The sequence below is a fragment of the Symphalangus syndactylus genome, chromosome 9 (genome assembly GCF_028878055.3).
Source record: "Symphalangus syndactylus isolate Jambi chromosome 9, NHGRI_mSymSyn1-v2.1_pri, whole genome shotgun sequence".
Lineage (NCBI taxonomy): Eukaryota > Metazoa > Chordata > Mammalia > Primates > Hylobatidae > Symphalangus > Symphalangus syndactylus.
In genome coordinates, this window is record NC_072431.2 from 23,195,407 (window position 1) to 23,219,397 (window position 23,991).

The window sequence follows — 23,991 nt, forward strand, 5'->3', positions numbered from 1 at the left end:
CCAGCCTGGGCAACAGAGCAAGACTCTGTCTCAAAAAAAAAAAAAAGATTGTGTCTCAAAAAATAAAAACAAACAAATAACCGCCCCCCCCGCCGACACACCGCAAGAAAACCCACATAAGACATCATTAAGAAAATGAAGTGTAGGCAGGGCGCGGTGGCTCACGCTTGTAATCCCAGCACTTTGGGAGGCCGAGGCGGGCGGATCACGAGGTCAGGAGATCGAGACCACGGTGAAACCCCGTCTCTACCAAAAATACAAAAAATTAGCCGGGCGTGGTGGCGGGCGCCTGTAGTCCCAGCTACTCGGAGAGGCTGAGGCAGGACAATGGCGTGAACCCAGGAGGCGGAGCTTGCAGTGAGCCGAGATCGCGCCACTGCACTGCACTCCAGCCTGGGTGACAGAGCAAGACTCCGTCTCAAAAAAAAAAAAAAAAAAAAAAAAAAGAAAATGAAGTGTCACAGACTAGAAAAAATGATTTGCAAACCATGAATCTGATGAAGGACTTGGATTTAGAATATATAAAGGATTCTTAACAGGAAGACAAGCAACATAATTAAAAAACAGACAATGAATTAGGAAATAAATTTGAAGAGGATATATGAATAGCAAATAAGCATGTGAAAAAATGTTCAACACCCTTAATCATTGGGAAAATACAAACGTGGTTTTAAACCCCAGTAAGATACAATTTCACACGCACTTTAATGGTTATAATAAAAAAGGCAGACAGTAACAAATGCTAGGATGTGGAGACCCTGGAATGTTCATACATTGCTGGTGGGAATGTAAATGCTACAGCCACTTTAGAAAACAAATCGGCAGTTTCCAAAAAAGTTAAACACAAATGTATCATATTATCTAGCAATCCTACTTCTTTTTTTTTTTTTTTTTGAGACGGAGTCTCGCTCTGTTGCCCAGGCTGGAGTGCAGTGGCGCGATCTTGGCTCACTGCAAGCTCCGCCTCCTGGGTTCACGCCATTCTCCTGCCTCAGCCTCCCGAGTAGCTGGGACTACAGGTGCCCGCCACCATGCCTGGCTAATTTTTTGTATTTTTTAGTAGAGACAGGGTTTCACTGTGTTATCCAGGATGGTCTTGATCTCCTGACCTCATGATCCGCCTGCCTCGGCCTCCCAAAGTGCTGGGATAACAGGCGTGAGCTACTGCGCCCAGCCGCAATTCTACTTCTAAGTATATACCCAAGAGAAATGAAAACATTTCTATCAGCTAATGAATAGATGAACAAAACATGGTATATCCATACAGTAGAAAACTATTCAACAATGAAGGGGAACAAAATGCATGAACCTTAAAAATAGTAAGTGAAAGAAGCCACATGCAGAAATACTACCTATTATATGATTCTACTAATAAGAAATGTCCAGAAAAAGCACATCTACAGTGATAGAAAGTAGATTAGTGGCTACCAGGATCAGGAGAAGAAAGGTTGGGGCTTTGTTTTGGGGATTTAAAAAATCTTCTGGCTGGGTGTGGAGGCTCATGCCTGTAATCCCAGCACTTTGGGAGGCTGAGGCTGGTGGATCACCTGAGGGCAGGAATTGGAGACCAGCCTGACCAACATGGAGAAACCCCATCTCCACTAAAAATACAAAATTAGTTGGGTGTGGTGGCGCATGCCTGTAATCCCAGCTACTTGGGAGACTGAGGCAGGAGAATTGCTTGAACCCGGGAGGCGGAGGTTGCAGTGAGCTGAGATCATGCCATTGCACTCCAGCCTGGGCAACAAGAGTGAAACTCCGTCTCAAAAAAAAAAAAAAAAAAAAAAAATCTAGCTCCTTCTTTCCCTTTTCTGGAGGCTGGAGGGTGGGGATGAAATTTCCAGCTCTCTAATCCTCTCATCACTTGGTCTTTCCTAGACTGGCCCCACCCTGAGGCTATCTATGGACTCACTCTAGGTCACTTTATTAGTATAAACTCAGGGGTTATTCAGTGTGAATAACAAAAGACACTCCTATTACTTAGGAAATTTCAAGAGTTTTAGGGGCTTTGTCACAGGAATCAGGGACAAAGGCCAAATATATTTCATATTATACCACAGAACTATATATTTTGAATGGTGTATTAGTCCGCTTTCACACTGCTATAAAGAACTGCCCAAGACTAAGTAATTTATAATGGAAAGAGGTTTAATTGACTCACAATTCAGCATGGCTGGGGAGGCCTCGCGAACTTACGATCACAGCATAAGGTGACGGGGAAGCAAGGCACCTTCTTCACAAGGCGGCAGGACAGACAAGTGCCAAGTGAAGGGGGAAAGGGCCCCCTATTAAAACCAGATGTCGTCTCACTCACTATCACACTCACTCACTATCACAAGAATAGCATGGAGGAAACGGCCCCCACGATTCAATTACTTCAACCTCGTCTCTCCCTTGACATGTGGGGATTATGGGGATTACCATTCAAGATGAGATTTGGGTGGGGACACGAAGCCTAACCATATCAAATGGTATGTGGTAAAATGGTTCATAAAAATTTTTATGGCATATACATTATACCTAAAGTTGTTTTAAAAAATTATAGAAAACAGGCCGGGCATGGTGGCTCACGCCTTCAATCCCAGCACTTTGGGAGGCCGAAGCGGGCGGATCACTTGAGGCCAGGAGTTTGAGACCAAACTGGTCAACATAGTGAAACCCCGTCTCTACTAAAAATACAAAAATTAGCCAGGTGTATTGGCGGACGCCTGTAATCCCAGCTACTCGGGGGGCTGAGGCACGAGAATTGCTTGAACCCAGGAGGTGGAGACGGCAGTGAGCCGAGATCGCGCCACTGCACTCCAGCCTGGCGACAGAGCGAGACTCTATGTCGAAAAAAAAAAAAGAAATATATATATATATATATATATATATATATATATATATATATATATATAAAACGTATCTTGTAAAATAAAGAATATACTGTCATGTCTGCCCCCAAACCTGACACTCTTCACAAGGTTCATCTTAGGAAATGTGAAGGATTACCCTTGGGATGCATTAGGCAACGGGACCATGGAATTAAATGCATAGTGCCTGGTTCATTAAAAATAAACACACACACTTGAGGCCAGGAGGTCAAGACCAGCCTGAGAAACATAGCAAGACCCCATTTCTACAAATTTTTTTTTCAAAAACCAGCAGGGCCAGGTTCGTGGTTCTAGGCCTGTAATCCCAGCACTTTGGGAAGCTGAGGTGGGCGGATCGCTTGAGCCGGGGAGTTTGAAACCAGCCTAGGCAACATAGCAAGACCCTGTCTCTATTAAAAAAAAAAAAAAATTAGCCTGGCATGGTGGCATGTGCCTATAGTTCCAGCTACTTGGGAGGCTGAGGCAGGAGGATGGCTTGAGCCCAGGAGACTGAGGCTGCAGTAATCTACGATTATGCCACAATACTCTAGTTTGGGCAGCAGAGCGAGACTCTGTCTTTAAAAAAAAAAATTACTAGACATATAATGTGTTCCTCCTACTCCTTGGAACACTTGTGAGCTACTATGTAGAAGCCCTATCTCTGGAAAGTCCAGCACTACTATGACATAGTAAGTAGAAAAGGAAGGGTTATAGTAAAGTGCATTTTGCTTAACTCTGGATAGTAGGATTGGGGCAATATTTATTCTATATTGTTACTTGGTTTTAAATTTCCCAAATTTTAAGAGATATGTTACTTTTTGTGTCACATACATACATAATCACATACATACATACACAGTTCGTTTTAAAAACATTGAGTTAAATTATATAATTTTACAAAGTTACTAGCTGTAAAATAAATGTTTACCCTAAATAATTAAGCTACTGTTTCATTTATTGTGACATTTCTAAATGCCATAAGTCTTTAAAATATGTGTTGTTTTTCAAAATGGACGTGCTAAGAGCATCTAATCAGCATGTCTTAAACTCAGGAAATATGGAAATGGCAACTGCGAGGTTCTTTTTGCCATGCCATATTGATTCATTCCATCAGCTTCCAAGTATTAATAATTTAGCTGTTTCTGAATTTCTCCATCCATAAATGGCAGGAAATAATACTGGTCAGTAGCAGATTTTTATCTAATTTGGATCACCTCCCTCAGAGTTTGTTATATTATGTTTGTACATGACAAAAACATTGTTTCTTTGCCTCAGAATTTACTTGAATTCTACGATGATTCAGTTTTCTCACCTGTCAACTAGGAATAACATTTGTGAGGGCTAAATGAGATAAGGAAAATGTGAAACACTCCAAAGCCTCCTTTCTCTCCTCATCCTACTCTCCAGTGTAGGTAAGATTCTCTTCCCAACAGATTCTCCCTACTACAGTCCTAAGATTACTGAAATTTGACTTCAAGAAACCTGTTCTTCCTGTTCCTGTTCCATTCTACCTTTTTTCCCATCCACTACCCCCTCTCAGTCACTCTCTCAAAATCCCTCCTTTATGATTCAAAGTATATTTGAAGTAGCTTTGGATGAAACTTTTTCTTTTTTCTGTTAAAGTCTTGAGTCACTCAACAAATATTTCAGCCATATTTGATTAATTTGGCATTAAACACACAGGTATGTGTGTTGCTTTTTTTTTTTTTTTTCTTTTTTGAAAGAGTCTCGCTCTGTCGCCCAGGCTGGAGTGCAATGGCATGATCTCCGCTCACTGCAACTTCTGCTTCCCGAGTTCAAGCGATTCTCCCGCCTCAGTTTCCCGAGTAGCTGGGACTACAGGCGTGCACCACCGTGCCCAGCTAATTTTTGCATTTTGAGTAGAGACAGGGTTTCACCATGTTAGCCAGGCTGATCTTGAGCTTCTGGCCTCAGGTGATCCACCTGCCTGGGCTTCCCAAAGTGCTGGGATTACAGGTTACAGGCATGAGCCACTGTGCCCAGATACATCTGAAAAATTTCTAAAGCTTCATATGGCTCTCAGATCTTGATCTAAAGCCATTTTGGTAAATTGACCAAACAGTCTCATCAAATTCTGGTCCAAGATACAATTTAAGTCCAAATAAGTGTAGTTATTTGCAACTTTAAAGTATACATTAATAAAGCAGAGGGAAGCCAAATGTTTTACTGAAAAGGATACTGTATTTTCAAAGAAGTTCAAGTCAGACTTTCTATCCTAAATTAGGGAGTTGAACTAAAGAATTTTAAAGATTTTTACAGGAATATGATCCAGGCTGGGGAGAAAAACTGAGGATGAGGAATCTATATACTATAAATAGACCATTACATTGATTGATCGAAAGTACTTGTTTCATTTTTACTCCTTAATAATCTCTGTGTCTGTGGAGTGGGAGATGGAGACATTGAGAGTAGACTGTCAATCAAGCATTTGCCAGAGAGAAACTCACTAGCAGAATTCCGTGATGGTAGAGGAGATAAGAACAGTTTAAAAAGATATAAAGCAGTAATGGCCAGAGTGTGTACGTATCTGTGTGTGCATGTTTGTGTGTGCTGTTGCTGCTATCTATTCCCTACATTTAAAGTTAAAAGTAACTTGGATCATCATATTCTACCTTCCACTCTTTGGACAGAAAAGCTAGTCGCAAGCAGACCCAAGTTTCCCATTACTGTACATAATGAGGACAACAATATCTTTCAAAATCAAAATAAAATTTCTTCTTCTAAAATTATCTTTCTTCTATTTGGTTTTAGTGCCAAGGGTAATTTATTCAGAAATTTAAAGTAATGTTGGCCGGGTGTGGTGGCTCATGCCTGTAATCCCAGCACTTTGGGAGGCCGAGGCATGTGGATCACCTGAGGTCAGAAGTTCGAGACCAGTCTGGCCAACATGGAAAACCCTGTGTCTACTAAAAATACAAAAAAATTAGCCGGGTGTGATGGTATGCATCTGTAATCCGAGCTACTAGGGAGGCTGAAGCAGGATAATTGCTTGAACCTGGGAGGCGGAGGCTGCAGTGAGCAGAGATGCAGCCTGGGCAACAGAGTGAGACCCCCATATCAAAAAATAAAATAAAATAATGTTAAAATAGGGAATTAAATACTTACTTTGACAAACTGTGGGTATATGTTAGAAATGGCAAAGAAAAAGCCCTGCAAGGGGAATCTTATTCTCAATTGTTCTAAATTAGCCACACAAGTGTGAAATATTTGTGCTTAGTGGTGAAAACTCTTCATCAAATTTTTGGATTCATAAGAATATCCAATATCTTGCCGGGCGCGGTGGCTCACGCTTGTAATCCCAGCACTTTGGGAGGCCGAGGCGGGCGGATCACGAGGTCAGGAGATCGAGACCACAGTGAAACCCCGTCTCTACTAAAAATACAAAAAAATTAGCCGGGCGTGGTGGCGGGCGCCTGTAGTCCCAGCTACTTGGAGAGGCTGAGGCAGGAGAATAGCGTGAACCCGGGAGGCGGAGCTTGCAGTGAGCCGAGATTGCGCCACTGCACTCCAGCCTGGGTGACAGAGTGAGACTCTGTCTCAAAAAAAAAAAAAAAAAGAATATCCAATATCTTAATTTTAGAGAAAGGCAGTAGGGACCAGAGATTGTTGTGCCTGGGATGCTCCCAGGAGGTGCTATAGTGATGCTGCAATGAGCCGTGATGCATGTGATGTTACAAAGGAGAAACTGCAGAAGAGAACTATGATTACTACAGATTACTTCCCATTTCTAATAAATGGTGAATCAAGTTTTCTCTTCAAATTAAAAATATTTCAAACCTGTCGGGCATGGTGGCTCATGCCTATAATCCCAGCACTTTGGGAGGCTGACGCAGGTGGATACCTGAGGTCAGGAGTTTGAGACCAGCCTGGCTAACAAGGTGAAACCCCACACTACTAAAAATACAAAAATTAGCTGGGTGTGGTGGCAGGTGCCTGTAATCCCAGCTACTAGGGAGGCTGTGGCAGGAGAATTGCTTGAACTCAGGAGGTGGAGGTTGCAGTGAGCAGAGATTATGCCACTGCACTCCAGCCTGGGTGACACAGTGAGACTCTGTCTCAAAAACAAAAAAATAAACAAACAAAATATTTCAAACCAGATATTCCAGATTCTGATATATTTAATTTGTGTACTTTTTTTTGTTTTTGAGATGGAGTCTCGCTCTGTCACCCAGGCTGGAGTTCAGTGGTGCGATCTCAGCTCACTGTTAGCTCCTCCTCCCTGGGGTCACGCCGTTCTCCTTCCTCAGCCTCCCGAGTAGCTGGGACTTACAGGCACCCGCCACCATGCCCCGCTAAATTTTGTATTTTTAGTAGAGACGGGGTTTCACCATGTTGTGTACTTCTTATCTAATTTTGTTAATTCTTATTAGATATCCTGATTCCCAATGAAAACTGTGAAAGAAAACTGGCCTATCATTTTTCTAGTAGTGTATCTGAAAAATTTATAAAGCTTCATGGGGCTTGCAGATCTTGACCTAATGCCATTTTGGTAAACTGACCAAAAAGTCTCATCAAATTCTGGTCCAAGACACAATTTAAATCCAAATTGTTTTATGATAGTCTCGAAAATTAATAAATACAATAACAAAAGGAAAAAAGACTGTGAAAGACATACAAAGGCAAATAGATTTTTCTCATATAGTACATTTTTCTCTTCATTTAATGGGCAGTGATCACCTAACAGCACTGCATTAGGATTCAAATGACAAGTCTGTGAGTGTTCTTAAGGTCAAGTGCAATGTTACAGATTTTAAGTTCAAATCAAACCAAAGGAATTTAGAATTAAAATTTAATTTACCAATGTTTCCTATAGCTTTGTGTTAAGGAAGAAACAAATAAATGAAAGCTTACTAAGATGTGGAGGACTAGCCTGAGCAATATGGCGAAACCCCATCTCAACAAAAAATACAAAAATTAGCCAGGCATGGTGACATCTGCCTACAGTCCCAGCTACTTGGGAGGCTGAGAGGGGAGGATCACCTGAGCCTTGAGAAGTCGAGGCTGCAGCCAGCTGTGACTAGGCCACTGCACTCCAGCCTGGGGGAGGGAGTGAGACCCTGTCTCAGGAAAAAAAAAAAAAAAAAAAAAAAGATGCAGAGGAATTTGACTTTACACAAACTATATCTCTGACAAGTTGACTGGTAGACTATAAGCGAATTTAAGTGCAGTACTGGGATTATGGAGACTGTTTCTGTAAAACGATTGCTCCATAATTTATAAGCAATTAATTTGTTTCAACATTACAAAGTCTTTTACTCTAATGTTCATATTACCTGGGGAAAAATTAATTACCACGTGAATTTTCCCCTAAAAATATACAAGAAAATAATATTATAAAACTACACCTATTGTATTTAAGACCTTCCTAAGTAAATAAAGTGTTTCTTGAATTAAAATTAAGTGTTTTTAAAAGCTACATTAGGGCCGGGCACAGTGGCTCATGCCTGTGATCTCAGCTCTTTGGGAGGCCGAGGAGGGCAGATCACCTGAGACCAGGAGTTTGAGACCAGCCTGGCCAACATGGCAGAACCTGTCTTTACTAAAAATGCAAAAATTAGCTCTCATGGTGGCTCACACCTGTAATCCCAGCTATTTGGGAGGCTGAGGCAGGAGAATTGCATGAACCTGGGAGGCGGAGGTTGCAGTGAGCCGAGAGCACGCCACTGCACTCCAGCCTAGGTGACAGAGCAAGACTCCATCTCAAAAAAACAGTAAAGAAAAAGTAAAAGCTACATTAAGGCTAGGCTCCACGGCTCTCATCTGTAATCCCAGTGCTTTGGGAGGCTGAGGTGGGAGGATCACATGAGCCCAGGAGGTCAAGGCTGCAGTGAGCTGAGATCATGCCACTGCACTCCAGGCTAGGCAACAGAGCAAGACTGTCTCAAAAAACTAAACAAGCAAACAATAAAAAAAAAACCTCTACATTTAAAAAAACAAAAACAAATGAGTCATTAATGCTCCCAATGTTTGATGGTGGTCGTGAAAGACTTCCATTGCTATAACTTGGAAGGCAGTATTACTCACTCTTGGTAATATAATGTGCTAATACCACCCAACTCACCAACTCAGGAACAGAGGATAATAACAATAGGAAGTGCTTACAGTGCTCATTAGGTGCCAGGCATTGTTTTGAATGCTTTAACTATATCTATCTAATCCCCCCCATAGCTCTGTGAGTCAGGGACTTTTTATCTCCACTTTACAGATGTGAAAATTTAATTACTTGCCAAAGGTCACTCAGTGAAATGGTTGAGGAAGACCCAGTTTCATTTAGTATGTGGCTTTCAAGTCTGTGCTCTCAGCCAAAGCTCATTACCTCTGGGTTTGTCTCAAGACTAGTTAATTCGGTGATGGCTGTAACAGGACCATGGATGTACAATTTCACTCGCCATTCGCTAGTTTTTTTTTTTTTTTTTTTTTTTGAGACGGAGTCTTGCTCTCTCCCCCAGGCTGGAGTGCAGTGGCGCGATCTCGGCTCACTGCAAGGTCCGCCTCCCGGGTTCACGCCATTCTCCTGCCTCAGCCTCCCGAGTAGCTGGGAATACAGGCACCCGCCACCGCACCCGGCTAATTTTTTGTATTTTTTTAGTAGAGACGGGGTTTCACCGTGTTAGCCAGGATGGTCTCGATCTCCTGACCTTGTGATCCGCCCGCCTCGGCCTCCCAAAGTGCTGGGATTACAGGCTTGAGCCACCACGCCCGGCCAGCCATTCGCTAGTTTAAATCCAACCTTTTGTACCCTCTATATAAAAGCTTTTCATGGCTAATATGAATGTTTTGGTAGCTTAGATCTTGACCCTGGAGCACACCACAAAAGGTACAATTCTAACACATTATTTATTTGTAATTGATCTCAACGGGGAGCCTAAAATGTCAAAGAAGTGGCTCAATCAGATAATGTGAAAATTTAGGACAATAAAGTTTAAATTACTATATTCACTACAGTGTGTTTAACATTTGTGATTAGAGCTAATAATACTTCCAAAATTCTTAAGTCTGATTTTCTCTTCAGAAAGTTGAGCTAATCACTCTTTCCACTTGCAATAAATAAAAATAAAACATACCAGGCAAATGTTATCCAAGCCAAGTTTACAGAAGTGTATCTGAACTTGGTACCATCCTCGTTCAGATCAGTTGTCAGAGTAGAACACAGAGACTTTTCAGGTGGCCTGCTTGGTTGTCCTTAGCCCAGAAGCACTTTATGCTATTTTGAATTTCAAAATAAAGTGTAGCAACATGTTACAGCTCTTGCTAAAAATGAATTTTGCTTTGTTTTGTTTTGAGACAGGGTTTCCCTCTGTCACCTAGGCCAGAGTACAGTGGTGTGATCATAGCTCACTACACTTGGACTCAAGATCCTCTCATGTCAGTCTTCTGAGTAGCTAGGACTACAGGCAAATGCCAGCCCACCTGGCTAATTTTTTTCTTATTTTTTGTAGAGACAGGAGTCTCACTATGTTGCCCAGGCTGGTCTTGAGCTCCTGGGTGCAAGCAATCCTCCTACCTTGGCCTCCCAAAGTGCTGGGATTACAGGCATGAGCCACTGCATCCAGCTAAAAATGTAAATAAATTTAAATGTCAGACAAGAACCTGCCCAACTGTTGCCCAGAGGATATACATACTTAAATTTACACTTCTATATCTCACAACCTTTGGACTAGTAAAAAAATGTCATAACGACTTTAATAGTGGTCGGATGAAAATATTTCAAAAGCAGGGCTACAATATATCACTTTGGGAGAAAGAGCAGGCAATTTAAAATTTAAAAATGCAAGAGTGAAGAGAAGTAGAGAAAGTAGTGGTGATGGCAGCAGCAGATTCTGGGATCTTCCCAAATCTCCTCACAAAAACAGTGAAAACAACTAGGATAGCAAAAGAAAACATCTCCAGACAACATCTCTACCAAAAACTATGTGAAAAAACGTCCCCTGGAACTCTAGGATGCTAATTAATTGGTGGGGCCAAACTAAGGTAGCAACAAAACAGGAGGAAGATACAGGGTGGGAGGGAGAGGTCGGGGTGGGAAGGGTGTGTGTTGTGTGTGTGTGTGCGTGTGTGTAAGGCAAGGCATGTCCTGGCCGAAGTGGAGGTTAGAAAAAGAGGACTTGGCTGGGCGCAGTGGCTCACACCTGTAATCCCGGCACTTTGGGAGGCCGAGGCAGGCGGATCAGAAGGTCAAGAGATCGAGACCATCCTGGCCAAGATGGTGAAACCCAGTCTCTACTAAAAATAAAAAAAATTAGTCAGGCGTAGTAGCACGCGCCTGTAGTTCCAGACACTTGGGAGGCTGAGGCAGGAGAATCACTTGAACCTGGAAGGTGGAGGTTGCAGGAGCCGAGATTGCACCACTGCACTCCAGCCTGGCGACAGAGTGAGACTCCATCTAAAAGAAAAAAAAGAAACAGAGGACTTGAGAGCATCACAAGAACCAAGAAACCCAGAAATCACTAAGTCATCACCTAAAAAAGGAGCCCCACTAGAAGTGAGTGTGAAACTAAGAATCACAGTGGGAACTGGAAGGAGGCCTGGTAGGATCCCTGTTGCCAAGGACTGCAGGGGAATGAGCCTAAAGCTCCCAGAAACACCTAGTGGAATTTCCTTTGCAGGACAGGCCCTTCACTGAGCAAGGTAGAATACAGCATGTATGTTAATAGCTAGCTAGCTAAAGCTGACAATAATAGCTAGGTCAGGCTAATCAAATTTAGTAACATTACTAAAATTCAGATAACTAGACATTATGTGCCAGCTGGTGTGATGCCACAGGAAGTATGCTGTATCCCCAAATAAGCATTTTTTTGCCAAGAAAATAAAAAATAAGCACTTAATAAAAAATATGAGCCAGGTAAGGTGGCTCATGCCTGTAATCCCAGCACTTTGGGAGGCCAAGGTGGAAAGATTGCTTGAGCCCAGGAATTTGAGGCCAGCCTGGGTGAGATCCCATCTCTACCAAAAATTTTAGATTATTAGTTTTTTCTTTTTATTTATTTTTTGGTTATCTATTGCTATTGAACAAATTATTGAATCATTATTTTTTTCTTTTTTGTTACTAATTCATGATGCAACAATATATTAGATTATTTTTTAAAAATAAAAATAGAAAATATGGAGGAGGAAAGAATATATTAAATGATAACATAATTGTGATTATCCAAATGTGGGAAATTCTCCAGGATAAATAACCTGGTCTCTGGCCGGGCGCGGTGGCTCATGCCTGTAATCCCAGCACTTTGGGAGGCCTAGGCAGGCGGATCACCAGGTCAAGAGATCAAGACCATCCTGGCTAACATGGTGAAACCCCATCTTTACCAAAAATACAAAAAATTAGCTGGGCCTTGTGGCAGGCACCTGTAGTCCCAGCTACTCAGGAGGCTGAGGTAAGAGAATGGAGTGAACATGGGAGGCGGAGGTTGCAGTGAGTCGAGATTGCACCACTGCACTCCAGCCTGGGTGACAGATCGAGACTCTGTCTCAAAAAAAAAAAAAAACAAACCTGGTCTCTTCAATAAATAAATGGCATGACAATGAGGGGGGTCATAGAAATGCACATTAAAAAAAAAAAAAGACCTAAAGACATAACAACCAAATGAAATGTATGGATTTTGTTTGGATCCTGATTTGGAATTACCATCTTTTTTTTAAAAAAAATTGTTTTTTGAGATATTGGGGGAAATCAAATATGGACTGAGGATTAGATTGCATAAAGGAATTACTGGTTGAGCGTGGTTGCTTACACTTGTAATCCTAGCACTTTGGGAGGCTGAGGTGGGCAGATCACAAGGTCAGGAGATCAAGACCATCCTGGCCAACATGGTGAAACCCCGTCTCTACTAAAAATACAAAAATTAGCTGGATGTGGTGGCACGTGCTTGTAATCCCAGCTACTCGGGAGGCTGAGGCAGGAGAATTGCTTGAACCTGGGAGGTGGAGGTTGCGGTGAGAAGAGATCGCACCACTGCAGTCCAGCCTGGCGACAGAGCTAGACTCCATCTCAAAAAAAAAAAAAAAAAAAAAGGAATTACCATTAATTTTGTAGGTGTGATAATGGTATGGTGTTTTGTTAAAAAAAAAGAAGCAAAAACTCCTAATCTGTTAAAGATACTTAGAGAACTATGTACTAATGAAATAATATAATGTCTGGTATTTACATTAAACCTTTGTTCACACAGAAAGAAAGTAGAGTAGACGAAATAAGAATGGCAAAATCTTATAATTGGAGTTCATTAGATTTTTGTTGTTGTTTTTCCATAATTGAAGTTCTTCAAAATAAAAAGTGGGGCTGGCCATGGTGGCTCATGCCTGTAATCCCAGCACTTTGGGAGGCCAAGGCAGGCGGATCACCTGAGGTCGGGAGTTCGAGACCAGCCTGGCCAATATGGTGGAACTCTGTCTCTACTAAAAATACAAAAAAAATTTAGCTGGGCATGGTGGCGGGGGCCCGTAATCCCAGCTACTTGGTAGACTGAGGCGGGAGAATCACTTGAACCCGGGAGGTGGAGGTTGCAGTGAGCCGAGACCACATCACTGCACTCCAGGCTGGGCATGACAGAGCAAGACCCTGTCTAAAAAAAAAAAAAAAAGTTAAGTACAAAATTTGTAGGCACTGGTGTAGTGGCTTATGCCTGTAATCCAGCACTTTGGGAGGCTGAGGCAAGAGGATCCCTTGAGGCCAGGAATTCGAGACCAGCATAGGCAATGTAGTGAGACTTTGTTTCCCAAAAAAAAAAAAAGTCTATGCACAACACTGTATAACACAATTTAAAATATCCAGTTGTTACGAAACTATAAAAACTATAAAACAAAAGAAGCAAAGAGCAGTAGGAGTTATTTTCAATGTCTATAAAGAATTCTTCAGTCTTTTTTTTTGTTAAGATAATTGTCACTTACTTTCTACTAACAGAAAGCCAAAACTAAAGGTTACCATCATTTAAAAATATGCTGTTATAAAAAATATGTTCTTGTGACTTTTTGCCAATTTAACATATTCTCTAAAGGAACACTGTCTTTAGCATAGATATACTGGGCCACGTGTCCATGTTTGGTGTCATTCTTTGGAATACTCACCCTGCTGCTTCAATGAGAGACAAACCAAGCCTGTTAAATTATTACCTAGCAAACTTTTGGCAATTTACCAATTAGTCACATTTTCCAGTCATTTTGCCCTTATGTTTACAGACCTGGTTGTTCATTCTTAGCCAATGTCCAGGAGGGACTTGGCTCTAGGCAGTCCTTTTTTTTCTTTTCAATTTTGACATCTCTGGCTGGGCGCGGTGGCTCACGCTTGTAATCCCAGCACTTTGGGAGGCCGAGGCGGGCGGATCACGAGGTCAGGAGATCGAGACCACAGTGAAACCCTGTCTCTACTAAAAAATACAAAAAATTAGCCGGGCGTGGTGGCGGGCGCCTGTAGTCCCAGCTACTCGGAGAGGCTGAGGCAGGAGAATGGCGTGAACCCGGGAGGCGGAGCTTGCAGTGAGCCGAGATTGCGCCACTGCACTCCAGCCTGGGCGACAGAGAGAGACTCCGTCTCACAAAAAAAAAAAAAAAAAAAAAAAAAAAAGCAATTTTGACATCTCTATGAGTTAGCTATTAAACAATATTATCACAGCCTATTTTTTTTCTTACTCATACCCAAGAGACAATTACAGAATGAACTTGGACTAAAATGTTACACAGCATGCTGAGTTTCCTAAAGGTTTAGTATCTATTTTCTGTAATCTGTGAAGGTCCTTTTCCTTTTCCTCATAGAATATTATCCAAAGGGTTCAAGTGCCCTGCCTGTGTTTCTACACTTTTCTTAGCCAAAGTCAATCACTACAATGAGAAGTAGATCTTATTTGGCAGGTTAAAGCATGGTGCAGGTCAAAGCTGCCTCCTTTCTGTTCCACATGCATTAAACATTTTGCTCCTTTGGTTTCTGAACACGTCAGCTCTTCTTAAAGATCTTCCTCTGGGGTCTAATACTTTGCTTGCTCTCTCTGTTTATAAATGTAAACACTGTGCTGGACTGAGTGGCTCACGCCTGTAATCCCAGCACTTTGGGAGGCCGAGGCGGGTGGATCACGAGGTCAGGAGTTCAAGACCAGCCTGGCCAGCATGGTAAAACCCTGTCTCTACTAAAAATACAAAAATTAGCTGGGCATGGTGGTACATGACTGTAGTCCCAGCTACTCAGGAAGCTGAGGCAGGAGAATTGTTTGAACACGGGAGGCAGAGGTTGCAGTGAGCCGAGATCACGCCACTGCACTCCTGCCTGGGTGACAGAGCGAGACTCCATCTCAAAAAAAAAATTAAACACTATGTCATTTCCCTGAGTGACTGGATCACCCCAAACTATCTAAAAATAATTTCAAACATGTAAATGATTTGAGAACCAGAGACAGTAATATTAAACCCATTGATAGGATGACAGTAGGCAGAACTGTGCAGGGAGACTTTCTAGTTTCCAAATACACATACACACTCACTGATGTAAAGAGCGAGAACTTCTACTAAGTACTCACTGAAGTGACCAAGAGCTGTTCAGCTTTCTTTCTTCACTGTGGAGATAAGAATACTTGTTATAGCCTTTGCAGATGATGCAAAAAAGATGACTAGATTAGTGTTTGTGAATTGATTTGAACTCTTTGGTAGAAGGATGCCAGGTACCTAGTCAGCAAGATATAAAACTATACAAGGCTGGGCGTGGTGGCTCACGCCTGTAATCCCAGCACTTTGGGAGGCCGAGGCGGGCAGATCACGAGGTCAGGAGTTCAAGACCAGCCTGGCCAACATAGTGAAATCCCGTCTCTACTAAAAATAGAAAAATTAGCCGGTCATGGTGGCACATGACTGTAGTCCCAGCTACTTGGGAGGCTGCTTGGGAGGCTGAGGCAGGAGAATCACTTGAACTCAGGAGGTGGAGGTTGCAGTGAGCCAAGATCGCACCACTGCACCTCAGCTTGGGCAACAACAGAGTGAGACTTCATCTCAAAAAAAAAAACTGTACATTCTGGGTAATTACAGGGAGCTATACAGTCCTCAGAGGCCGGGTCAACACTCTTTGAACATCAGGTATTGTAATAACTGGTAAGAAGACATTTGAGTTTTATCTACTCCTGATTTATTTAAAAGCCTGGAATTCCTTAACCTATCTTTGTTGACATAATACATGCACATGAAATACGACAAGTCCCTCTCTGGTCCAAAATAGAATAAGCACACAGTGTCCAAGATTAGACACCCTATTTAGGAAGTTTCAAAGGTGACGCCTGCCACCATGACTGGCTAATTTTTTGTATTTTTAGTAGAGATGTGGTTCCACCATGTTGGCCAGGCTGGTCTTGAACTCCTGACCTCAGGTGATCTGCCCGCTTCGGCCTCCCAAAGTGCTGGGATTACAGGCATGAGCCACCGCGCCCAGCTCTTTTTTCTTTTCTTTTCTTTTTTTTTTTTTTTTTTGGGACAAGGTCTCACTCTGTCATCCAGGCTGGGCACCCAGTGGTGTGATCATAGCTCACTGCAGACTCAACCTCCCGCGCTCAAGTAGCTGGGACTACAGGCACCCGCCACCATGCCCAGTTAATTGTTTTATTTTTTGTAGAGACAGGGTCTCCCCATGTTGCACAGGCCGGCAAATAGGCATTGTTGAAGATTATCAGCAACAGATCGAAACTGGGAGAATCTATGGACATGGAGGAGGCATGAAGAGGACTGATGAAAGGACAGAACAAATAGGAAGTTTCAAAGGTGAGCTTTAAGAGAGGAAATGACTCAGCCACAGTTTAGGGAGATAGTTCCAGTTAGGTGAGCTGTAGGTGATAATGTGGCTTGGGTGAGCTCATTACCTACAGAGGACAAGATTCTAGAAGCTCTCTCCAGAGTGTTATCAGGAATCATGAACCAAAGCACAACACCAAGAGTTTACAAAATATTTTTCCAATAGAGGAGGAAATATTGGCGTTCTTTACTTTTAAAACTCAGGGCAGTTCTGGTTATTGAACTTTAAGAGACAACTGGTATAATGACAGTAACAACTAATAAAAATGATTGACGTGCAGAAAAAATATTTATATTGGTCTAGTCTAAATTTGAATTATTCATCAAACATTTGAAGATCCACCCTTTCCCAGACTCTTGGGGTACAGTTTTGAACAAGAGGGGTATAGGTCCTTCCCTTCTACAAGGCTGCAATCCTGCAGATAAATGACTTTATGGTGTCTAGGAAGGATGAAGTCAAAGACTGCTGTATTAGTCCGTTTTCATATCGCTATAAAGAACTTCCCTGAGACTGGATAATTTATAAAGGAAAGAGGTTTAATGGACTCACAGTTCTGCATGGCTGGGGAGGCCTCAGGAAAATTACAATCATGGCCGAAGGGGAAGCAAGTACATCTTACATGAAGCGCAGGAAAGACAGGAGAAAGTGAAGGGAGAAGAGCCCTTTATAAAACCGTCAGATCTCCTGAGAACTCACTATCACGAGAACAGCACGGAGGAAACCGTCCGCATGATCCAATCACCTCCCTCCCTTGACACGTGGGGATTACAGTTGGAGATGAGATTTGGGTTGGAACACAGAGCCAAACCATATTAATTGCATTATTAATATTTATAAAACCATGATTAAAATGAACGTAGACACATTCCTTTGGAATTCTTTAAATAGGCAGCATACTTGAAGTTTCAAGAAAGGTAGTTTCAAGACAGATCACGACAAAATATTGAGGAAGCCAGAGTGGTTGGTGCTAAGTAATTTGCCTAAAATTAGACTAGAAACCCTGTGAAGGCAGAGATTACGTGTCTGGGTCACAGTGGGTCAGCAGAGAGCAGTAGAGCACCTGAAAAGTCATAGCCAATCAGTACTTCTTAAAAAATAAAAAAAAAAAGGGCTGGGCTCAGTGGCTTATGCCTGTAATCTTACCACTTTGGGACGCCAAGGAAGGAGGACCGCTTGAGGCCAGGAGTTAGAGACCAACCCTGGTAAGACAGTGAGACTCCCATCTCTACAAAAAATTAAAAACAAAAAATAGCCTGGAGTGATGTTGTGTACAGGTAGTCTTAGCTACTCAGGAGGTTGAGATGGGAGGATAGATTGAGCCCAGGAGTTTAAGATCAGCCTGGGCAACATAGTGAGATTTCCTCTCTACAAAAAATAGAAAGGAATAAAGCAAAAATTGAGTACTCATTATGTATAAGTATTGCTTCTGGAGTATTTAGTATGAGTGTTACTGATCAGTACACAGATGGTGTAAATATGGTGTAAAAAGTATTAAAGAGATAAGGCCCTGTGCAGTGGCTCACACCTGTAACCCCAGCACTTTGCTAGGAGTTCAAGACCAGCCTGGGCAACATGGCGAAATCCCATCTCTACAAAAAATACAAAAATATTTGCTGGGCATGGTGGCACATGCCTGTGGTCCCATCCCAGCTACTTAGGAGGCTGAGGTGGGAGGATCGCTTGAGCTGGGGAGGCTGAAGCTGGAGTGAGCCAAGATCGTGCCACTGCACTCCAGCCTGGGTGACAGAGTGAGATCCAGTCTCAAAAAAAAAAAAAAAGATTAAAGAAAAAAAGAGATAAGCATGGGAGGGAGGCTACTAGAATAGAATAGTGAGTCAAAAGAATTCAGGGATATGGAGGCTTCTTGGACAAAATAATGCTTGAGCTGAGTTTTTTTTGTTGTTGTTGCTGGGGTAGGGTTTTGTTTGTCTTAAGACAGGGTTTTGCTCTGTTGCCCAGACTGGAGTGCAGTGGCGTAACGATGCAATTATGGCTCACTGCAGCCTGGACCTCCTGGGCTCAGGTGATCCTCCCATCTCAGCCTCCAGAGTAGCTGGGACTATAGACTCACGTGGCCACTCTGGCTAATTTTTGTATTTTTAGTAGGGACAGGGTTTTGCCATGTTGCCCAGGTTGGTCTCGAATTCCTAGGCTTAAGCCATTCTCCCACCTCTGTCTCCGAAAGTGTTGGAATTACAGGCGTGAGCCACTGTGCCTGATCTGAGCTGAGTTTTGAAGATAGGCAATGGGGCACAGTATGTGTTAACTTACTGTGGAATGAAATAGCATTAATACATTTGAGCAACCAAAAACAGTGGCAGTTTGGCTGAAGAGAAGAATGAGGTGGCATGACAGTGTTATGGTAGATTAGGTTATAGGATGGATCTAGATCAATTTATATGCTTATGTTAAAATTTGGGCTTTATTCTAAATTTAGAAATCACTAAACTGTGTTAAACACAGGAATGACAGAATCATATCTTCGTTTTAGGAAGATCAATCAGGCAGCAGTGATAGTGCAAAGTGGGGGTAGAATGGAGGTGGGAAGGTTTAAAGTATAAAGAGAGATAATAGACTCCATAGGAAAGATATTACTGAGAATGAAATTGGATTGTGGGGGCTGAGTGAAAGGTAGTAGAATGACTGCTAGGCTTCAAGTTTGGATGTAGTGTCACTTAATAAGGTAGATAATAGAAGTAGAGACTTTGTTTTTGTTTTGAGGGTAGGTGAGGAGACAAAAAGGATAATAAATCCAGTCTTTCCTTAAGCTCAAGGTACCAGTGGGACATATAAGTGTGCATGTTAGTCTTCTTTTGATGCTATCATCAGGTCAACCACTCTGACAAATTTTTTTTGTGGTTGTTGTTGTTGTTTTTGGGATGGAATCTCACTTTCTCTTTCACCCAGGCTGGAGTGCAGTGGCATGTCGGCTCACTGCCACCTCTGCCTCCAGAGTAGCTGGGATTACAGGCAAGCGCCACCACGCTCAGCTAATTTTTGTACTTTTTTGTAGAGACGGGGTTTTGCCATGTTGGCCAGGCTGGTCTCCAACTCCTGAGCTCAAGTGATCTGCCCGCTTCGGCCTCCCAAAGTGCTGGGATTATAGGTGTGAGCCACCGCACCTGGCCACAAATGTCTCTTTGTGTGTGTGTGTGTGTGTGTGTGTGTGTGTGTGTGTATGTCTTTGAGGCAGCATAATTTTTCTGAGCTTTTTATGTGCTATGAGGCCCCCTAAAAAGGAATTGGATGAATAAACAGGTTGTATGTTGGTAACTATAAGATAAATAGTACTTTAATAATTTGAAGAAATATATAATCTTAACACTTTGTGAAGCCAAGGCAGGTGGACCACTTGAGCCAGGAGTTGGAGACTAGCCTGGGCATCATGACAAAACCCCATCTCTACAAAAGATACAAAAATTAGTTGGGCTTGGTGGATGCACGCCTGTAGTCCCAGCTACTCAGAAGGCTAAAGTGGGAGGACCACCTCAGCCAGGGAGCTCCAGGTTGCAACAAGCAGAGATCACACCACTGCATTCCAGCTCAGGCAACAGAGTGAGATCCCGTCTCAAAAAAAAGATAAAATAAAATAATAATTTGAAGAAATAGTTCTTAACATGATAGTACTGCAATCTGAGATCTCATTTCATATAGAAATAAAACATGGCAGCATGAGTAACAAGTCCAATCTGCTTTCAACTGTAATAACAGTAAAGCAGATGTGATAAAATAAGATGCATTACTTATCTCTTTTGAAATTACTTCCTGATTGGTTGGTAGTGAATACTCCATAGTACAAGTTTTATTGGCTTTTGCAGTAAAGAAAAAAATTTTTAAAAAGTAACAAATTTTCAATGCAATTTTCCTGCATCGCTATTAATATAATTACTGAACCTAATTTCCTTATGTTGTTAATTATTTTTGTCTTATTTTTCAAACAAATGCTTCTTAGCTATATTAATTTTTAGAAACATACTAGTGCATTAGGATATTTTCTAGGAAACTAAGCACATAAAAATACCCACTATTGTACTTAAAATATTAGCCTTGTCTCTTATGTGTATGTTACATTCACTCAGACTTTTTTTTATTTTTTTCCGACACGGAGTCTCGCTTTGTCGCCCAGGCTGGAGTGCAGTGGTGCGCTCTCGGCTCTCTGCAACCTCAGCCTCCTGGGCTTAAGCAATTCTCGTGCCTCAGCCTCCCCAGGAGCTGGGACTACAGGTGTGCGCCACCACGCCCGGCTAATTTTTGTATTTTTAGTAGAAATGGGGTTTCACAATGTTGGCCAAGCTGGTCTCGAACTCCTGGCCTCAAGTGATCGCCCACCTCGGCTTCCCAAAGTGCTGGGATTACAGGCTTGAGCAGCCGCGCCCGGCCATATTCACTTAAACATTTAATGACCCAGGAGAACATTCATCTAGGATTTTAAGTTGTACTCACAGTGCTTTTATTTTCTGCTTCGATCAAAATAGTCTATTGATGACAATATTTGTGAGCCCATTCATTTCTATCGTATCCAATTGTTAGTCTAGCCAGTCTCCTTCAAACTTTTCTCACTCTACCCATCATCGTCAAGGTCTAAAGGAATTCACTACCTCTTCTTCTCCCAAGAAAAAAAAAATCGCTCCTCCCCCTCTCCCAACCCCCCCCCACAACCCATTCCAGAAAAGGAAAGAAGAGGGGACGCAAAGTGGAATAAGTTATGACGGGCGACCGAGCGCATAGAAATGGGACCAAAGCCCAGGCTCAAGACGGAGACTAGGAATCAGTAACCACAGCCGGAGGATCTTGGCTATTTGCCAGAAGAGAACTGACTGGTTCCAAGAAACCAGAGACAGAGCGAGTGACAGGAAGGGAAAGAGGGCCCACCCTTGGGACTGCCTGCAACACTCAAAGAATGAAAAGAAACGTCAGGAATCCGAGACGGGCTGCGGCCGGCCAGAGCGACCAGCCAGGTTAACAACCAGCTCAGAAGGCCGGCACACGGGTGAGAGACTCTTGGGAAGGAAACAGCGCCTGGGGACGGCCTGCTCGAAGGAAACTGATAACCAGGAAGCCTAAGGCCGCCTCGCTTCCAAAAGTCAGAGTCGGAGTCCTGGGGTCCGGTAGCTGCGGCCAGACACCGGATCGGGTCTGAGGGCGGGCCTAGGGGCGGAGCCCGAGCTCTTTCCCCGCCCTCTAACGGCGACCCGGGCTGCGTTCTCAGTGCGCCGGCGTAGGGTGAGGCCGGACTCTATTTGGCGATTAAGCGTGAGGCTGCGTTCGCTACCCAGCATGCTGTGCGCTAGTGACGGCCCTCTGCCTATCCCCTTCCCAACTCTCCCCCAACCCCTCCCGCCGCGGCCCCCCCTTCCCCTAAAGTGAGTGAGTGAGACGGGCAGATGGAGGAGGGACTGTAATGGCGGCGGCCGGCAGCTCCCTGCTCTGACCCACGGCAGGCACACAGCAACGACCCCTTCCCCGCCCCTCTCCCGGCCGGCCTCCGCCCCGCAGCCAGCGCGGGGCCACCCTCTCCGGCCCTTCCCCCAGCTGTCGGTGTCTCGCCCTGCGCCCCGGCCGGGGCCCCACACACAATGGACGAGCTTGCCGGAGGCGGTGGTGGCGGCCCGGGGATGGCGGCCCCTCCCCGGCAGCAGCAGGGACCTGGGGGGAACCTGGGCCTTTCGCCCGGGGGGAACGGAGCGGCGGGCGGCGGGGCTCCTCCGGCCTCCGAGGGAGCGGGTTCCGCGGCAGGCCCCGAGCTGTCCCGGCCGCAGCAGTACACTATCCCGGGGATACTGCACTACATCCAGCACGAGTGGGCTCGGTTCGAGATGGAGCGGGCGCACTGGGAGGTGGAACGGGCCGAACTGCAGGTACCTCGTTGGGGTCGGTGTGCGGGACGGCTGCGGCGGCTGGGTTCCCGGCCGGGGGGTGGGGCCGGGGACTCCCCTTAGCCGGAGCCGGCGCCTTGGGAGGCCGAGCGGAACCTACCTGTGCTGCTCCGGTTGTGATGGTCTTCTCAACGGCTTTTCCTGGAGTCCCCCTCCCTCTTTCCCGCAGAAGCTTGCTCCCCAACCTTCACTAGCGACGCGGTGCGGGCCTCCTCGGGGCAGCCATTTTGGCTTTTAGTATGGCGTCTGCGGGGGCTCCTCCGGAGGCGGCCTTCCCGGGCCTCCTGGGCTTGGGATCGAGCACCTCTCTGTAGGAGAGTCCGGTTTGGGGCCTCTCGACACTGAGTTTGCTCTTGTTTGTTCCCTTGAGATGAAGAGCCCGAAGAGAGGGACTAGGATAGGCATCTTACCCCCCTTTTCCGGACCACCCCCCTTTCCGATTTGGCGTTTCTGGCCCCCTCCCTCAAACTTGGTACGCAATTGCCCCTTGACAGCCACGCGTCTTCCCTGGGCTGGTAGGGTGCACAGTGACTTGGGACTGACCTGTGAAGTTTTATTTCCCATCGTCAACTTTAAGTACTATCTTACCTGAGACTCAGTTGGATTCTCTGTAGTTATTCCTTACTTAGTGACTCATCAACGCTTTCAGCACTGAATTTTTCTTTTTACAGTACTCTTCACTAGATCTCCTTTCCCCATCCCTTTCTTTATCCTTAAAAAAACCAAACCAGACGATCGATGCTGTATTTATGAAACGACTGAAGAGATTTAATATTCACTTGAAGTGAAACGTAGTTATATCATGTAACTCTTGCAGGAGAAGCAAAGTGAGATGTTCTCGGGATCCTTCATAGTTGAGCTTGACTCGATCCTCATAATGTGAACCTTTGATAGGCTGCACATTTGGAAGCTGTAGGTAGTTAACAGCTCATGTCCTGGATCTCAAAATTCCTGCATCTTTTTGAAAGGATTATTTAACTTTCTTGGGTATTTGTGTTTATTTTTAAATACCTTTCCTAGGCAAATTTAGGCTTAGAAGCAAAAAGCATGCGTCTAAATAGTATTGCACCTGTTCTTCAGACTGTTGTATATTTAGGAGGTAAGCAGTATTTGCTGTCATATATGTCATATGTCTATGGTGAATAGTTAGGCAAATGTAGTGCTGAAAGGAGGAGGATTGGATTAACTAGAAAGGGTGTTCTCAAATATGCATCTCTTTAGTTTGGTTCTGAACTAGTAAACTTTTATATGACTCCACAAAGTGGGTGAAGTTAAACTTTTCAAAAGTAAAAAATATTGGGTATTTTGACACTGTATGAAGTCTTAAAAAAAATGTAACACTTGTTAGTCATTTCATTGCTTTACAATTGTGTTTTGATATAATATTGGGCTTTAAAATTACATAACTTTAAAAAAGCTGAAGTCAAAACTTTTAAGTTGTGTACAGTCTGCTTTAAAATACTTAAAATTTATAGAATTCTGTTGG

The 23,991-nt window shown here is 43.6% G+C and overlaps 2 protein-coding genes across 9 annotated transcripts in view; one reads left to right on the top strand and one right to left on the bottom strand.

Annotated features, from left to right (window-relative positions):
• AP4S1 (adaptor related protein complex 4 subunit sigma 1) overlaps positions 1-23,246 on the bottom strand; it is a 77,748-nt gene extending 54,502 nt beyond the window's left edge. For 2 of the 4 annotated variants that reach the window (XM_055291603.2, XM_063645953.1), the window contains exons 1-2: positions 23,094-23,246; positions 22,606-22,813 (exon numbers count right to left, since the gene is read on the bottom strand). The gene's annotated coding sequence lies outside the window, so the exon portion shown is untranslated. Of the gene's footprint in view, positions 1-22,605; positions 22,934-23,093 lie in introns of those variants that run through there. The other 2 variants (XM_055291600.2, XM_063645954.1) reach the window with 2 other exon arrangements.
• STRN3 (striatin 3) overlaps positions 21,921-23,991 on the top strand; it is a 137,686-nt gene continuing 135,615 nt past the window's right edge. For 3 of the 5 annotated variants that reach the window (XM_055291588.2, XM_055291590.2, XM_055291589.2), the window contains exon 1: positions 21,922-22,487. In XM_055291588.2, the coding sequence (XP_055147563.1) occupies positions 22,206-22,487 (282 nt within the window). In that variant the 5' untranslated portion in view covers positions 21,922-22,205. Of the gene's footprint in view, positions 22,488-23,991 lie in introns of all 5 variants that reach the window. The other 2 variants (XM_055291587.2, XM_055291591.2) reach the window with 2 other exon arrangements.